This window comes from Asterias amurensis, chromosome 21, assembly GCF_032118995.1.
Source record: "Asterias amurensis chromosome 21, ASM3211899v1".
NCBI classification, from domain to species: domain Eukaryota; kingdom Metazoa; phylum Echinodermata; class Asteroidea; order Forcipulatida; family Asteriidae; genus Asterias; species Asterias amurensis.
Genome location: NC_092668.1, coordinates 9,856,422 through 9,873,675, shown reverse-complemented (window position 1 = coordinate 9,873,675; position 17,254 = coordinate 9,856,422). Strand labels below are relative to the sequence as shown.

The following is a 17,254-nucleotide window of genomic DNA, read 5'->3' as shown; positions in this document are numbered from 1 at the left end:
GATGGCTGCACCATGATAAAGGTCTATAAAACAACTCTGTTTGCAAAAGTATGTGTGAAATTGAGTCTAAGAAACAGCTTTATAGTTTCAAGGATGAAATACACATTTTCAAGCGTCAAACTTTCATCACCTGTTTTTATTATATATTTTATTATGCACATGTGCAAAGGTATAACAAAAAGCTTTCATACTGTACTTGGTATTTATGACCATGATACAGATTCCATAGCCTGACAGAAGTTTGTGTCAGTTATGTCGTTGGAATATTGTTATGAAACACACACACAAGCATTTGTTCCAAGAGGTAATTTACATTCAACAACTGTGTCAAAAATAGGCACTAATGTTTTGATATTTTATGCTTTGTGAAAATTAATATTAGATATTAGAGTTAAAGCATATCAAACCTAGCTTTGCTTTTGTATTAGTATGTATTTCATAAGAAATGCAACACGGCTTAGAATAGACCTTACGCACATGACATCATTTGAGAAGAGCAACCACAGCTAGAGGTTATAAAGGTCATGATGCGCGTACATAGACATGCGTTTATCATTGTTGCATTATTGTTATACCTGATGGCTGAGTAATGATGTCAATGTATAAGGTCTATTAAAGCAACAGCTTTATAGTTAAAAACACGCATACAGAATATCAGTAAACCTTAATATGTACAATTAAATACATGTTACTTGTGTGGAGTCAAATACAGTGTACACTCGAGCATTATCTATGTACAAGGAATACATGTTGCTTTTAAAAACAAACTTGGAACCTACTTGGAATAGATTATTTTTTATTAAAAACCTATTTTTTGTCATCAATATTTTTGCATCCATTGATGTTTGTATGTATTTAATATAAATAGTTTCATTTAATTTGTAAATAATGTTGTTTTTTGTAATAAAAAGTTTGAACTGATCTACATGAGGTGGTTTGGTGTTTTCTCTAAATTAAGTTGTTACTAATTGTCTGATATATCGTGGACTTCTCCTGTAAAACAAAAGTCTTTTCACAGTTTGAATAACTAACCTTTATCGTGGCCGTGCGATAAAAGCCTCAGCCAAGGCGAGTCCTTTTTTCCGCACAGCCAAGACCCTGCTGGTTTTAAATGGCCGATTAAGAACTTGTCGCCACCTTTTTATTCCCTTAGTCAAAGTTTTCATGAATTTTTTTGGCTTTTTTAAAACTCATGCACGATTTCAGTCAAGACAAGTTTACTCTTCACATTTTTGGAGGGAAAAGAGTTGATGATCATATTCTTAGTATCACGTTAAGTGTACATGTAACATATCGTTACAGTCCAGCACGGCACAGGAGGTGTGGCTGGCTGTATCAGATGAAACCACATTCAGTAAATTGAGTAGTATTTGAAGCACTTCTTGAAGCTCCTTCAAGCTGAAACCTAATCAATAGTTTACCATCAATACTCATTGTACAACAATTGGGGCCAGACTACTTTGCCTCCCTGCCTCACTATGGTTACATTGATTTGAATGCCGGAAAACTGACCTTTTTTAAGGTCTACTTCTGGACCATTTTTAAGGTCTATCCCTGCACCATTTAAAGCAACCGTTTCATGCACTCGTATTATCTCAAATGTTTATGTACAAATATTGTCCTTTATTTCGAATCATGGTGCTTTAACGTCAGCATTGAATGTCTCGCTAAGGAACTTATTATAGTTGATCTTTCCGTCCATCTTCTCATCAAACTCTGACATGACGTGATAGACTTCATCTTCATCTAAGACCATGCTGCACAGACGGAGAACGTTACGGAACTCTGGTAGGGTCAGGTAGCCAGTATGACCCATGTCAATCTTCTTGAAGGCACGACGGAGTGTCCTCCAATCACCAACCAACTATTGAACAAAAATAAACTAATGGTTAGTATGGAAGTGGAAGGGAAAAGTATGCCCTGGTACGCTCATACAGAGCAAAGGCTGTCTTTCACAGCTCTCCTTTGACAAGAACCAATCGTAGCAGTGACTGCGTCTACACTCAAACCTCAGACTCCTTATTAACAGACCAACATGTCTGGCACTCTTCAGTTTCGTTAAGGATCACCAGAGCAGGCTAGTCAAAATGTCAAGACCAATTAAGAACTCGCTCAACGGTAGTGAAAATAACAATATCTGAAGTCCCCCTCGATCCAATGTGGTTAAAACAAAGCTGAACTTAATTGGACAAATTTGAACAAACTTCCCCACAAATTGTTACGTTCTTTAAAAAAATAACTGGTGGTTTATCTACGTCTCTTTGTAGCCTCAATGGCTATATTTTTTAATATGCCTACTGTATATTTTTTAAATGTAAACTACTTTAGTATAAATTGTAACTTTTATTGTAATTTGGCCATTGGCCACAAGTTTAAAAAACAAACCAAACTACCCATCTATCCACTAGTTCTAGTATTTCCATTGGTCCAGTCCATGGATTGTTGTAAGTTTTCTTTCCTAACACAAAACTTGTTGAAGGATACAAAAAAAAGGGGGGGGGGTAATGGCTAAACTGTCCTAACAAAATAACTTACTCTTTGTCTGAGCCTTGCTGTGATGCCACTCAATCCTTTGACTGGTTCATTCACTATAGGTGCAATAGGTACTTCAGCTTGTGGGTGAGTCAACAGATTCAACATGTTGTTACCATAGCGATGGGTTTGCTTACGTAACGCAAAAGGCTTCAAAAACTCAATGTAAGATACTCTGTGGGGAAAAAAACATCAAGAAATAAATTTTCGTTTTGAATGCAGATTAAAAAATTCAAGGCATTTTGTAAACTACCTATACCTTCTTGAGATCAAAATATAGGCCTAAATGTAGCTTGTTGTACTATGTTTGAGACAATAATAGTAATTGACAAGATGATTTGGTTTTGCTGAAACTTGTTTGAAAGACTTAACAAAATTGATGCTTTCTGGGCCCTGAACTACATGCTTGCAAACAAAGGATTCAAACAGGCCTCTACTCATTCAGGGAGGAAGGAAAAGCACCAGGCTATTGTGGTGGGGATGTATTTTTCTTGACTCAGAAAGCATAGAGTGTACAGTGCTTAACCTTTTAGAGACAATAGCAACCAGAAACAGGTTGTATCAAAATGCCAGACGCAGTCGCTAAAAAATGTATCTAATAAGTCTGCTGCCACTTAAGCGTTCCATGGTCTCCAATTCCAGCAGTAAATTGGGGCCTACTACTCTTTTGATTCAACAGAGAATGTTTCAAATGCAATGGATCACTTTTTAATTTTTTTTTTATCACAATGAATTATGACCAACCTGCCGTCATGCTTGATCTCAAATCTATTACACAGTGCTTGTAGTTCATACTGGTTGAGATGAACACACAGTTCCTGCAAGACGTCCCTAAACTCCTCCTTGCTCACGAAGCCTGTACCATAAACATCAAGACCTAGGAATTCCTTCCTTAGATCATCCCACATGTAGTCAACCTGGAGGTGAGAAAGGGTCACAAAGGTTCATTTGATGAACTTGTAGGCGCTTTTAATAAATAACTTAGTTTACTTTGAATAGGTGGTGGAATGAAGTACATGTACAAGAAGGAATATGACTATTACGTTAATGTGAGGAATCAGAGGTGGAATTTTTAAGTAGTTTTAACCTAATCAATTTTTTTTTTTCACAATCCAACAGCATGAATAGAAGACAGGAATTTTTTTTTTTCAATTTTAGATGTTGGAGGAAAACCCAAATTGGGGGAACACCCACACAATCAGGCAGGTACTGAAAACTTAATCCATATGCAAGGCTTCATCCTGAGGTGGGATATGAACTGGGCATTCAGTCCACATGCTCCGATCTGGAGGATTTAAACTGAGGTCCACAGAGGTAAAAGGCGGAGAAAGAAACCACTGAGGCGACTTGATCTGTAATGAACACACAAACCAAATGTTGCCCCACCACGAAAAGCAGAGTTTTGTGCCATTAATTAAATTCCATAGTCCTCACCTTTGACCTGAGGTTATCCTCCAGCATATCAGCAGCACAATTGAGCTTCCTGGACCTGATTAAGAAGTCCGAGTCTCCTCGTTTGGGTGGTGAGAGCTTAGCGTTAGGGAAACTGGCTGATTTCATTGAGTAGCCAAAGTGACGAACAAACTCCAAGAAACTATAAGTTCTGTTCTGAGAGATGATGAATGTATCCCAGAGACGTCGGATCTCTCCTCTGGTGATCTCAGGTCGGACTCCAACTCTGTCAAAAGTAGAAAATGTTTGTTAGGAGAACTTTCTACATGTAGCTTTATTCACCACTCTACAATTAGACCTCAGTCATGTTGTTGTAGTTTATCAGCGGTGAAACAGTTCCCACAGTACTGAAGTGTTGATATTTTTACTGACATAATTTGAAATTAACAATATTAAACAGCCAATAAAGGATGATCTCAATATTTCAACTATTACCTTTTTATGGCCAAATAGACATCGTAGATACCGGTTAATAACCATTGTACTCTCTAAATTTGCATTTAGTAATAAATAACTCAAGTCAAAAATGCACCTGGAGGTGCGGCTTTTTCAGCCGAGAGTCAAAAACTGCTTATCTATTATAATAACCCCTTGACGCCAGTGACGTTTTTCCCCTAATTGGGTTTGAACACAAGTCTCCAGCTTTGGCAAACTGAGGGCGCTATTTTCCACATCAAATAGCCACCACTGACTTCACGATTCCTTTGTCGTGCGGATTTGTTTGACCCCGCGTTTTTCAGAAACTTGGCTTGGAGAAAAACCCATTTTTACCATGTTTTAACGTGAGGTAAGAGACTCGTTGCATTTTTGTATGTTTCCTATGGACTGCAGCTGTTAGGAAACTGTAATATCTATATCTTTGAGATCATCCTTTATTGGATGTTTAACATTGTCTGGTCATTCTGTTATGATTACACAGAATTGATGGGTCTCTTCAGAAGAATCCAACAAGTGACTTACTTTTTGAACATTCTGTACATTGTTTCTTGCGACATGTGTTTTGTGTTTTGCTCATCTAATTCACGGAAGGCTTCCTCGACATCTGCAAAGCGATCCTGGAGGAGTTTCTTGACGAATGATGAAATCTGGAACAAAAGATTAAAGTTAACTAGTTATTTACAAGTTAATTCATTCAGTGTTTTTAAATACAAAAATAACAGGAACATTGTTTCGAAACTTGTAAGCATTGAACTGGGCGCTAAATTCAGGGTCCAAATGAAAACTTGCACAAAAATGGTCGTTCAGCAGCTCTACGAAATTCAACCCTGATTGATCTTGTGATCCTAAATATAATGCCAGAGTTTTTCAAACATTATTGGTTATTCATTGGAAGCCTTATTAATTATTTCCTTGGTTCTCTGGTTTTCATCGAGCACACCATTTATCTAAACCACTGAAAATGTCATCAAACTGCTTCATCTGAAAACAAAATATTTTTATTATAGTAATTAATAATAAATCATCGTTGTTTATCATGAACCAAGTTTGTCTCGTTATCTCAATATTTTTCTCAACAAGAAAAATAAGACAATGTCTCTCCTCGCATGTGTTTGTATAACCAATAAATGAATGACCAAAATCAAATTCCCATCTACCCACTTCTTTCAGCGGTCTGCCTTTCTGGAAATCATCGAATTCCATGGGCTCCTCAAAGCTGTTTCTAACTCCTGATTGACCGACATCCATGGCTGCCCCCTCTGGGCTTGAGGATCTGTTGTACACTGATTTAGCATCAAAAAGACTTGGTGCTACTCCGCCCCTGAAGTAGAGAAAAGTACATAACAATTGTAGAGGATACCTATTGTGAGGTGATGAATATAATTGGATGGCATTACACTTTCTTCAACATTCTTGAACTCAGTTCAGTGGTATAGATAGATTATCATTCCTTTAGCTAGAGCCATGTTGGCCAATTACTGCAAGGTGCTACTTTTTGAGGGGTGAAAGAAAGATCACAACTTGGATGGAGGTCTTGACCCAAAACTGACTTAACTATAGGGAGTGCATGGTATCTTATGGGCAACTAGACACAAACTGGATTTATATTATAGATGTTAAATTTGCATTGGGGATAAAGAATATTCATTTTGGTTTTGATGTCAGAACATGTAATGTTAGTCAGCCCTATGTAAATCTTACAAAATTCAAATTAGCAGCCAATTGAAAAAGATTTGTTTCAAAGAAATTTGCCATTTAAAGATTTGCCAGCTGTCGTTTAAACTATCATTTATTCATTGGTTTAAATAGGATAATGTCAGATGAGAGACAATTCTCAGACATTTTAGATTTAAAATCAGAAAGTCAACTTTATCAAATGCATTGCATGGCTTATTAGCTAAAATGAAAAATGGAAAAATAAAACAAACCACAATTTAAACAATAAACTGAAACTTACCTTGTATCAAAATCGGCCATGAATTCAGCATATTTGACATTGCCTTCTTCATCTAGGGGCAGTCTGTCTACAAACATTGTGTACTCTTCATCGGACATTTCTACATTAAATCTACTAGTTATAACAGCCCGGAACTCCTGTTGGCTGATCACGTTAGTTCGCAACTTGTCAATCTTACTGTGGGGAATAAGAAAATTAACAGTTTTAGAGGGTGGAGCACATCCTAAACATGGTGCAAAAGAGTCTATAAATCTCAAGAAAACTCAATGGTTTTTTTAGGGTGAGGATACAGAGATTTGCAAACAAAATAAAAAGCAGTATCCATTTTCTAAATGCAAAAGGAAGTTATTTTATTACTACAAGCAATCTTGAAGTAGCATCTTTCAGGCAACAATTAGGACATAAATTTTAACATGACAACTCTCCCTCTTAAGTCCGCGGTGGTCCAAGAACTGAACTCCTTCCAGAGCAGTTGTTGTTACCTCATGTAGGCTACTTTTTTTAAGTGCAAGAATGTTGTCAGAAAACATGACAACAAAAACGATAAATTAAGAGAAAAATAAACTTACTGGAAAGAACCAAGAAGAGAGAGGAACTCTGCCTGGAAGAGACCCATCATCTTAGCTTCAGCTGCAGTGACATTAGACGCTGCACCAGGACTGTCTGCTCTTATGCTTCTGTTATACCTTTAGAGAGGGTTAATGGACATGTCAATGTCATTGGGAGTTCTTTCTCAACATTAAGATATTCTGAACTTAAACTTCATTTGCTGTTAATTGAAACAAAACAAAAAATGTCAAATCGATGTCTTATTTCTTTATCCCATGATCACTATTTATTATAAGTGTCTTATCTTATGACAAATTTATTCAAATGTGAATCACAATTGGTTTGATGTCCCTCATGTCCTTTATTCAAGTTTTTTTTCTTACTTTCCGATCCACTGTACTTCAAAATGTTATTTGCAAAAGTGAAGTCAGTTAAAAAAGGTAAAACTTGTGTCCACATTTTATGCCAGAATTGTGATTTTGATATTCTCTTCAAGTGGGAATTGAAATTATGGTTTCATCTTTCGATCAAGAATTCATATTCATCTTTCGATCAAGAATTCATACTTTGTCAAATCTCATCTCTTCGTATGCACTGATTTTATGCAGAAATTACTAGCCTACGTATATAATAACTGTAAAGTTAATCAAACTTACATGTGTTCTGGATTCAGCAAGATTTTGTGTGGCAGTCCAGTGTCACTACGATCTTGAAATCTCTGGAGGAAATCAAAGTATGAGACGGCTCTGCTCTTAGGATGCACAGACAGATTACAACGAGCTAAGAAGGCATCCAACTGCTGCTTGTCCAACTTCAGATCGTACCGCTCAAGAACGTCACGGAACTTTGTTAGATCAATCTATCAAAACAAAAGGAATACAGAAAGTTATACACTTGTCATTTATGAAAACTGGTCTTCCAAGTATCAAACTACTACTGAGTAACTCTATTAAATTATTCATCAGGGATAAAGAGTAAGTTTCTTTTACTGTATTTTCACAGCACTTTGGTAAGTACATGTACTGATTTTACAGTGTAAAACAATGTAAGGGTAAAACCGAATTACATATTTAATAACTCCAACAAAACGTTAGCACTGTATATAAGTGTTAGGGGGGGGGGTTAGCATGCCATTGCATGAACTCCAGTTTCTTATTTAACAGTACTAAGTCAACTGTTAAAAAATTGTCTTTTTCCTTTTTCTATGTACAATAATAATGTCTGTTCCACTAAAAACAGACAAATGAGAGAAGATTATCTGACAAGTATCTCTTCATCAGAAGACACTTCCCTGCATCCACCAAAAGTTTGTCCCAGCTCACAAATCTAAAGTTTCATTTGTTTGATTTATTTCCATTTGCACAACATCTTGAAAAACACACAGTAACCCTTTGTTGCACATTATTAATTTTTAACCCCCCCCCCCCCAAATGAGCATGTTCAACCATGCTTTTCTCAAATTTTGTCAAAAGTACACCCTCTTATGAACATCATGCCAAAGGAAAGCTCAACAATCGCTCTAAACAACCGAATAAGAGCGGTTATATATGGGGGTTGTAGTTTTTAAGTTATGACTGTTTATAAAAGTCCACTTTATTCTTGGTGGTCGCTAAGCGACTGCCTTGTGCATCAAAGAGTAACTAAAAAACTAGAATTATTGAAGAAAAATGTAATAACTAAGGTACAGAATGGATGTAACATCCAGAGCAGGTGTACCCTCATGTATATAGTGTAGTACCCAGACTGCGTAGTGAATCAACCTATAGGAATCTCACCTCTCCCTTTTTCTCCACGTCGTGTTTCTCAAAGTCTTTCTTCATCTTGTGGAATCCTTGACGGAATTTCTCCTTTAGCCATCGCTCAACGTCCATGGACTTTGCTCTCTCAATGTCTAAACGGCGACCGGATCTCCTTGCTGTCAACAAAAAAAGTGAACAATTACGAAAATACCAAGCTTTAGAATTAATACCATTAACAAAAAAACAAAAATAATAATATTATTGGCAGTGAGTGTACATCACGGTTAATCCAGAAAACGTGAAATACACAAATTACAGCAGATTTAAAAACTATGCTACTCTAGAAAAACATCAGATTATACCATGGAGCATTGGTTTATGTCTGTCTTACTGAGTACCTTTTTGTACCCCTTTTTGCAGAAGTATAATCAATGTTTGTGATGTGAGTGCTCCATATGATTATTAGCTGTGCTGAATGGGTCAACATCATTAAAAGTATCATGCAGAATTGTTAGAACAAAAGAAGTAATTTTCTGCGAATTTGATTTTGAGACCTCAGATTTAGAATTTGATGTCTCGAAATCAAGCATCTGAAAGCACACAACCTCGTGTGACAAGGTGTTTTTTCTTTTATTATTATCTTGCAATTTTGACAACCAATTGAGCTCAAATTTTCACAGGCTTATTATTTGTGCATGTGTTGAGATACATCAAGTGAGAAGACTGGTCTTTGACCAATAGTGTCCAGGGTCTCTAAAGATGGTTTAAATAAGTCTTTTGAGACTCATTAACTGCCTCCCTATCACCCTTTATCCTAAAGGAGGCCCAGTTCATTAAGTATATTTAGTCTTTCTCTGATCATCAACTTACGTGAAGTTCTTGGGCTGAGTTCCGGACTACCAGCACCCGGTCGATAAGCAGCCTCTTCCGGCATAGCTGTCTGGGTTCGTAGACTGATGCCTAATTTATTCATCAGTCTCTCTCCTTTAATTACGCCCAGTTTTTCAGTATCATATCTATACACAAATTAAACAAAGAAAACAGAAAAATTATGTTGTTGTAAAAGAAGGTGACATAAGTCAAGATAATTTTACAAAATAGAATTGTTGTTTGAGTGTTTGAAGGCTTTCGCGTCCCAGTCAACAATTGAAAGTTGGTCAAGTGAGGTTGGTAAAAGTATACCATATTAAACAATAAGATTGTGAACACCTGTTCCAGATGATTATATACTTTTTAAACATTCTGCAAGTTACACATAAGTTAGTCTTCCTTGGTATATCTACTCAGAGATTTGAATGTTTGACTTAAAAAACAACTAACTCAAATTAAGGATTTATTAAAGTCTTTAACAACTTTTATATTTGGGCATATCCAATGGATATATTCAACAAGTATTCAAACAATTAATTTTCAATGATTTTTCTAATAATTTGAAGATGTAATGTCTGCCTTGTTTATTTAAGAATTTTGTTAAACACTTTTACCAAAAAAACTGGATCCAAAACTTTACAATAAACCATGTTTGGGTGTTGATGGTGTAGAAGATGATTACCGTTATACAGAAATTAATAGAAAGGGTAGGCTAATGTATTATTTTCCAGTATTTCGAATCACAACTCTGCGCACCTGTTCCATAGCTTTTCAAACTCATCATCATCCATAAAAAAGAGCATCTTATTGAGGACATTTCTGAGTTCTGGTTTGAGGATGCGTCCAGTTCCTCCTGGATTCATCTGCGGAATCATCTCAGCTACATCCATGAATCTATGAGGACAACAATAGCACATCAATACAATTTGTTGACATTCTGTTAGTTTCTAATAAATATAGAAAATTTACTTGCAGGCAAAGCACATCATAGTTTGCTGGAAATATAGAATACAATTTTTAATTGGTTTGAAAAGGGATAGGAGGATTGGTAGGCCTACTGCCGTCGATTTCACAAAACTCTTCCTAACTTAACACTAATCTTAGGACTTAGGACGAGTCCCAACCCTGCACCGTAGCATGCAGACCTTAAGATTAATCCTAAGTTAAGACGAGTTACTCGTCCTAACTCAAGATAAGACGAGTCCTAACTCTTTGTGAAATCGACGGCTGGTATGGTAGTGGTAGGGAATTTAAATTAGTGACCTTCTGGTTAAACTTTTTTTTCAATATTAGTTTTAACAATCTGTACTTTGACAGTAGAGCTAGCATTTCCGCTCAATCAAAACTGATTAAGCTATTCCAATATTATTATGATAATGAATACCATTAATGTTTGGAAGAATGAATAAAAAATGTGTACATAAATGAGTTATATGAGTAGTTGAGTCATAGGAGGATATTCAAGAAACAATTACTGAAGATTGCAACTGAAGAAATTGCTCTGAACTTTGAAAGTACAACTAGGTGGATGTTTCGCCTGAAATTTGGAGGTCTTTGGAATATTATCAAACTGTAAATCATTGGAGACGCACAAACCTTTGTCTAGCTTTCTCTTTGAGCTGTGCGTGAACCTGTGTAGCTGTCATTGCTACCTTCTCCGCAGGCCCTCTGTTGACAGGATCCATCCAGGCCGGCATCACATCTTGAATAACTTGCTCTTTAAAGCAGGCGTAAAACTCTTCAAGTTTGATCACTTGCTTATCGTGCAATCCAAGTCTAAAAACCAAAAGCAAAATATATTCGCTGGAATTAATAAAGTAATAAAACATAACTCTAGTTAAAGGAATGTTATAGATCTGGTAAGAAACAAAAATCGTGAAGATCACAGATTTACATCAAACTTACACGGCCTAATGATGATGATAGTAGAAAATATCCCTTGAAATTATTCTGTCTGAAAAGTCATACTTGATGAGAAATAAATAATCTAATTTTGAGTTTATCGCTCAGTGAGCGTTTTATTCATTTTTGTTTTGGCATCGATGCAATGCAAAATTTGTAATCGTTTTTCCACTATTCTCTAGTGACCCAGATGGCCAATCGATCTCAAACTTCTACAGGTGTGTCAGTTTATGTATATGGTGGATTACATAAAGTGCTTACACTGCCAGCAACTGCTTTGTTAGCAAAAACCAATTCTGTAATGTTCCCTTAATATCAGCAAATCTTGCAGGACAGAGCTTTAAAACAACACAAAAAAGGATTTTTTTACAGACTACATTTGTTTCTATAAACTAATCGCAGAGTTTCATAGCGGTCAAAACTTCACACAATAATGGATGACAAAATTGTTTGTTTTAACTCCCTTTGTGTATTTGTATTGCTTGCTTGATGTCCCAGTCCCTCCATGTATTGAGCTACTTCTCCTGTGATTTCTTTGAATTGTTTACACTTTTCTATGGTTTGATCCTAAGTGTAACATTGTAGGTCCCCACTCCTTGTGCATTTTTAAACAATAATTATCCCCTTTTTCTGCTGTATATAAAATAGTTTGATGATAGTAAGTTTGTAATTATCTCCTTGTTTTATATAAGCTAGTAACAAAGGAAACAAAGGCACCCAGGCCACAGCTTTATATTAACTTTTTTATTTCCTGGCATGTGTTGCTGGCTTAATTGGAATATTGTATGTTTTAGTGTCATTTTTCATTATTGTCTTGCTCTGTATTGTTTGATTGTATTGTTGTCTGAATGCCGAATAAACAATAATAATAAAGTACGAATTTTTAACACTGTTTCAAGACAATAATATTAAAAACTATACCTTGCAAGTATATGATTGAATTGCTTGGTACTAATGAAGCGACCAGCAAACATGATGAGAATACGATTGAGTGCGTCACGGCTCACAGTCCCTCGTCCTTCAGGGTCGTTAGAGATGAACAGTTTGCGGAGCTCAAAGTAAGATTTCTTCAATTTCTCACGGAGAATCATCTCAATCTGTTGAAGACATAAAACAAAAATTCTCTTGACTTGAAGTAATCTTTTATTTGTTTATGTTTGTTTTCCTTTTCTTCCCTATTATTTTGATTTCTTTAGATCACAATGAAATAAATAAAGGATTTATTTTCATACCAAATCCTACTTGGAAAAGAAATAGTATGCTAATAATCCAGAGATGTCATTAAATACAGTCATTACTATTTTTATGTTAAAACAGTTGTAAATTAACCATTTAGGAAAACAATCTATAGAATTATGTGTTCCTTTTAAGAAATTCAGTTTTGTCTAGGTGACCTAAGAAAATGGTTGTTACAACATTGTTTGAAAGATTACACAAAAATGTAAGCTTTGTTTTTATGGCATTTTGTGTAAGAAAAGGCTGTTAACACACTTAACAATACAGCAAAATCTGACATCACTTTGTTTGAAGTAATTTTTTAAATGTCAGCTGAAACATTTTAGTTGTGTTCCTGTCCAATTTTAAACTATGAGCTTATACTTTTGGGTAACTGCATGTCATTTATTTATCTAAGCATGTGCTTCCATAACGCCTATAAATGTTGTTCTTATTTTCCAATTGCCCATTATAGAATAGAAAGCCTGTCATACCTCATCACATTCAAGCCTGACTCTTGTTTCAGGTCGTGACATTCGAGATGCTACACTCACAGCGCGGTTTTCAGCACGGCTTGCAATATCAGCACGAGAGCCTGTGGAAAGTAACCAAAGACAAAATTAAAGCAATTGGTCATAAATATTTGCCAGCCAATAGTAAATTTGCATACAATGATTCTTGTAAAAATGTACCATAGCAAGATTTTTGAGAGCCAACTTTAAATTAAATGTAAAGATAAAGCTGATTTTCATATAATCCTTTCCATTTGTTGGAACTTTTAGTATAGATGCTTGGATTAGAACAAATGATAATTTAGACAAATTACAAAATAATTACAAAACTTTATTTGATTTGGGCATCTTTAACTTGACTTGTTTTAATTCACTTTATTCAGATCACATTCCTCACAACTGACCCTTTGCCCTTTGGCTGTTGTAGATATTATGCCCTATGCCCTTAACAGTCTCTGCTTTATGTTTTATCAATGATATGGTCGTTTTAATTGTTGATTACTTAAATCATAAACCCGGTCAAATATTATATATCAAACATGATAACGAGATTAAGCATTATAGAAGAAGAGAAACATTTATATACTAAGATAACTTGGATCAGATTAATCAGATTAATGCAAGGACAGTTTGTGTGTTTAGGGTTATTTAAGACCGACTTGCTGATGCGTCAAGTAATGGTCAAACATTCTGGACCCAATGGCTTAAGCAATTTCCAAAGCATAACCACTTCAAAGGTTAACCTTTTTACATCACACACCCATGTAACTCAATTACAACCACCTTGCAAAAATACCACAGTGGAAATATGTGTTGTTGAGGAAACACGGCCCCCAGCAAAATCGGAATTTTGTTTATGTGTAGTTTCCGTGGGGGTGAGTCTGGAATATTAACTTTATTAGCCTACCGTTTGTATAAGTGTTAGTGTTAGATTTCTGTTTGGTCAGTCATTATAGTGTACATGTCATCTAGAAACCTCGTGTCAGTTTTTCTCATGAAAGTGGAAATATTTTAAGAGAGAGGGAAAGGAAAACTGGTGAAACTACCAAAAAAACAAAATGTTCAATAAAAAAATTAAAAAACATAAGTGTCTCCATCCTAACCATTACTCATGCACTAAACCTTTATTAGACCGGAGGGAATTAACTAAAGATTTATCATGAATGAATTTTGATCTTTGACAGTTCCCCTCAGTATTGAGTGTAATTGTCGATTTTTGTATGTCTTCAATAAGTTGATCGTTGAGAAGTATGAAATTGGCTCGAACAAATTTATCACTAGGTCTGTCACAGGAACAAACTAAACACTGCGACAGGTAAATCAATATTTTGTCAGCGTTTACAATTATTAACTTCTTACGGTAAGCCAATAAAATGCGGAGTGGTTGCCAGAAAAGCCAATAAGAACATTATCGAGGCAGACTGTGTGTAATTGGTAAATATTGGGCTTGGCATCAGAAGCTCTATGAGGTGTGGGGTTGTGTTTTACATTGTATGTGAGTTTTGGCTTTTGTGATGGTGTGGGATGTTTCTGTTGATGATTTCAATAGAGATGTAGATAATGTTGGAAACAATGAAGCAAAACATTGTCATTTATACTTTAAAATACTAGACATATGATATCATTTACAATATTTGTTTTATTTGAAAATGGAGGTGAAAACATATGACAGATGAATGAACAAAAATTGTACAAGATCTGCAGTGAAAAACATCGATGAAAAACTCATATAAACCTATTATTAAAAGTGTCCATGTGCTGAACCATTTTGTAGGGATGGCCATGGTTAAATTTTACTACAAATTTGTTATGGTGTGTTTTCAACGTGTATAATAACTACGTTTTCAATGTGTATAATCACTACTTGCTGGGTAGAGCTGTATTCTCATTGTTAATATTTTAATAGACAATCGTCGTGGTGGCCATTTAAGGAGTAGGAAAGGCAGTAAGTAGGCCTAAGTGGGGGGGGGGGGGTCGTTTTGTTGACTTGGCCTAATTGCACTGTTGAACCTTGAACGAGTAAAAATGTAATAAAATGTTGATAGCATCTCGTTTAGAAAATATCACTACTGTGTGAACGTGTACAATAATATTTTATAATAAATCATTATGGTTGTGACAAATATTGCTTTTTTTTCCGTTTTGTGTCAAGACGTAATTCTATTCGAACATTTTGGAGTAAATTTCAATTTCTGAAAAAACCCCAAAAAGAAACTGAAAACTAAAAGAGACATTTGTAGAAGTGGGTTTTAGTAAAACGATATGATTTAATAATTTGATTAACATGAAATGGAATTAAAATTACAATGACATTCTGTATAACTTTCTTACCAAATACTGGCAATCTTGTCTTCGTTTGATCCTCAGCCTCCTTGACTTCCACTCCTTCGGGAATGTTTGAAAATGGTCGAGGAATTCTCGGTAAGGATCGTCTAGCAGCATCACCAGAACCGAATCCAGCCGACATAGACAGTCTTGGAGCGAAGTTGCTAACCTGGGGCTCGCCGACAGTGTTGCTCATGGGACGGCCGCCCTGGCTGCTCGACAACCCCCTGATGTTTAACTTGTCCGGGTTACCCAGACGGGACAGTGGGTGTTGGATCTCCGGTAAGTTGGGTACTCCCGGTTTGGAACCCACGCTCAGCACAGAGGCTGGCCGGGAAATTACAGCTTGAGACATTTTATGTTTTTACAAACTGTTTATTTCATCCAAAGACCACCTACAAATTGATAAAATTCCACTCCGAATTTGCCACTTGTTGTGACTTGCAACTCAAATACATTCATCCACAGCACTGAATTGCTAAATGCTGTTGGTTCGGTACGGTGTGTAATTTCATTACAGCATGCGAAGCGGTTTATCTGGATTTGTGTACACCCCGGCTTGTCACTAGGAAGGTGGTTGTTATGGGAGACCGGACCCGCATTGATATTTAAATGGCCGATGGGTGCAGCGTAATGGGCTCGGGGGATCTTCACGGGGGACTAGCCACACATATACTAAGTTATGTTTCGCATTTGAATAATTGAGCTTTCGTGAGGAAGAACTTTTTTCCAGCTCCACGCGAAGACGACATAAGCTTACAAGAACTACATGTGTAAACTTAACCGCTTTCCACTTTTTTTGAAAGTTCCAAATTGTCTCAAATAATCACAGTGTAGACATTTGTAATGTCTATAGTATTTACTATAGACAACAATTAAAAAATGTAGAAGTTCATAGAAAGGCCACCAATGTGCAAGAGAAACGTTTTTTATTTCCTTGGCAGACAATAGGCAACCCAATCCCGTGCTCTGCAATGAAGTTGTGCGGCACCGTATGACCCCGGTCAGTTATGACTGAGTCCACCCAACCGAATGTTTATATGCAAACAAAAATGACGTGTACAAAAGTCTCGTCTCGCTCCGAAAATTTGAGCTTAATTTGTAAACACAAAGAACTGGCGCGAACAGAAGGAAACAACTGAAACAAAATACCCAATTTGGAGGGTAAAATATATGTTATATGGGTTTTCCTATCCATAATCCACAGTGACCTACTATTTGTTTTTGGTGTGTTATTTATATTTATTCGAATGAAAATCAGGCACTGCGATATGCCGGTAATTATTGCAAACAAGATGAAGGCATGTACACCGTTTGAATCGTAAAAACTAATCGTTTTGCTCGGAAAAATTTGAGCTTAATTTGTAAACAGAGAACTGACGTGAACAGCAGGAAACAAACGGTCACAAAATACCCAAACTGAAGGGCACAATTTTTTGTATATGGGTTTTTTATCCTAGTGACCACTATTTGTTTTTGGTGCGTTATTTATATTTACTCGAATCAGGCACTACAGTAAGCCGGTAATTATTGCAAACAACATGACGTAGGCCTATACAAAGTTTGTCTCGTGGGAAACTGATCGTCTCGCTCGGAAAATTTGAGCTTAATTTGTAAACAAAGAACTGACGTGAAAAGAGGGAATCATTATAGGACTCGATACTCGTATAATAATAGGTCTACTCGTAGTAGCCCAAATTGGGCGCCTCTCAGTAGTCAGCCGAAATGTACCAGTATGAAGTACGGTCTGAACTCAATAAAAA

At 36.1% G+C, this 17,254-nt stretch overlaps 1 protein-coding gene across 1 annotated transcript; it reads right to left on the bottom strand.

Annotated features, from left to right (window-relative positions):
• Nucleotides 1–802: 802 nt before the first annotated feature.
• On the bottom strand, nt 803–16,015 carry LOC139953109 (EF-hand calcium-binding domain-containing protein 6-like). The gene is made up of 16 exons (XM_071952521.1): nt 15,498–16,015; nt 13,149–13,249; nt 12,361–12,536; nt 11,134–11,313; nt 10,294–10,431; nt 9,538–9,683; nt 8,704–8,843; nt 7,585–7,787; nt 6,949–7,065; nt 6,380–6,556; nt 5,584–5,743; nt 4,945–5,069; nt 3,967–4,210; nt 3,277–3,449; nt 2,536–2,707; nt 803–1,864 (listed from the first exon to the last, which is right to left on the bottom strand). Exons 1-16 carry the CDS (start codon nt 15,844–15,846, stop codon nt 1,634–1,636), a joined length of 2,832 nt encoding a protein of 943 aa, XP_071808622.1. The 5' UTR covers nt 15,847–16,015; the 3' UTR covers nt 803–1,633.
• Between the last annotated feature and the right edge of the window lie 1,239 nt (nt 16,016–17,254).

Excerpts from the sequence above, each read along its gene's own strand:
- LOC139953109 (XM_071952521.1), bottom strand. The coding sequence starts at position 15,846 with ATGTCTCAAGCTGTAATTTCCCGGCCAGCCTCTGTGCTGAGCGTGGGT. Across the intron at positions 12,537-13,148 it reads TCAGGCTTGAATGTGATGAG|ATTGAGATGATTCTCCGTGA; the intron begins GTATGACAGGCT and ends TGTCTTCAACAG. Across the intron at positions 4,211-4,944 it reads ATGTACAGAATGTTCAAAAA|AGTTGGAGTCCGACCTGAGA; the intron begins GTAAGTCACTTG and ends TACTTTTGACAG.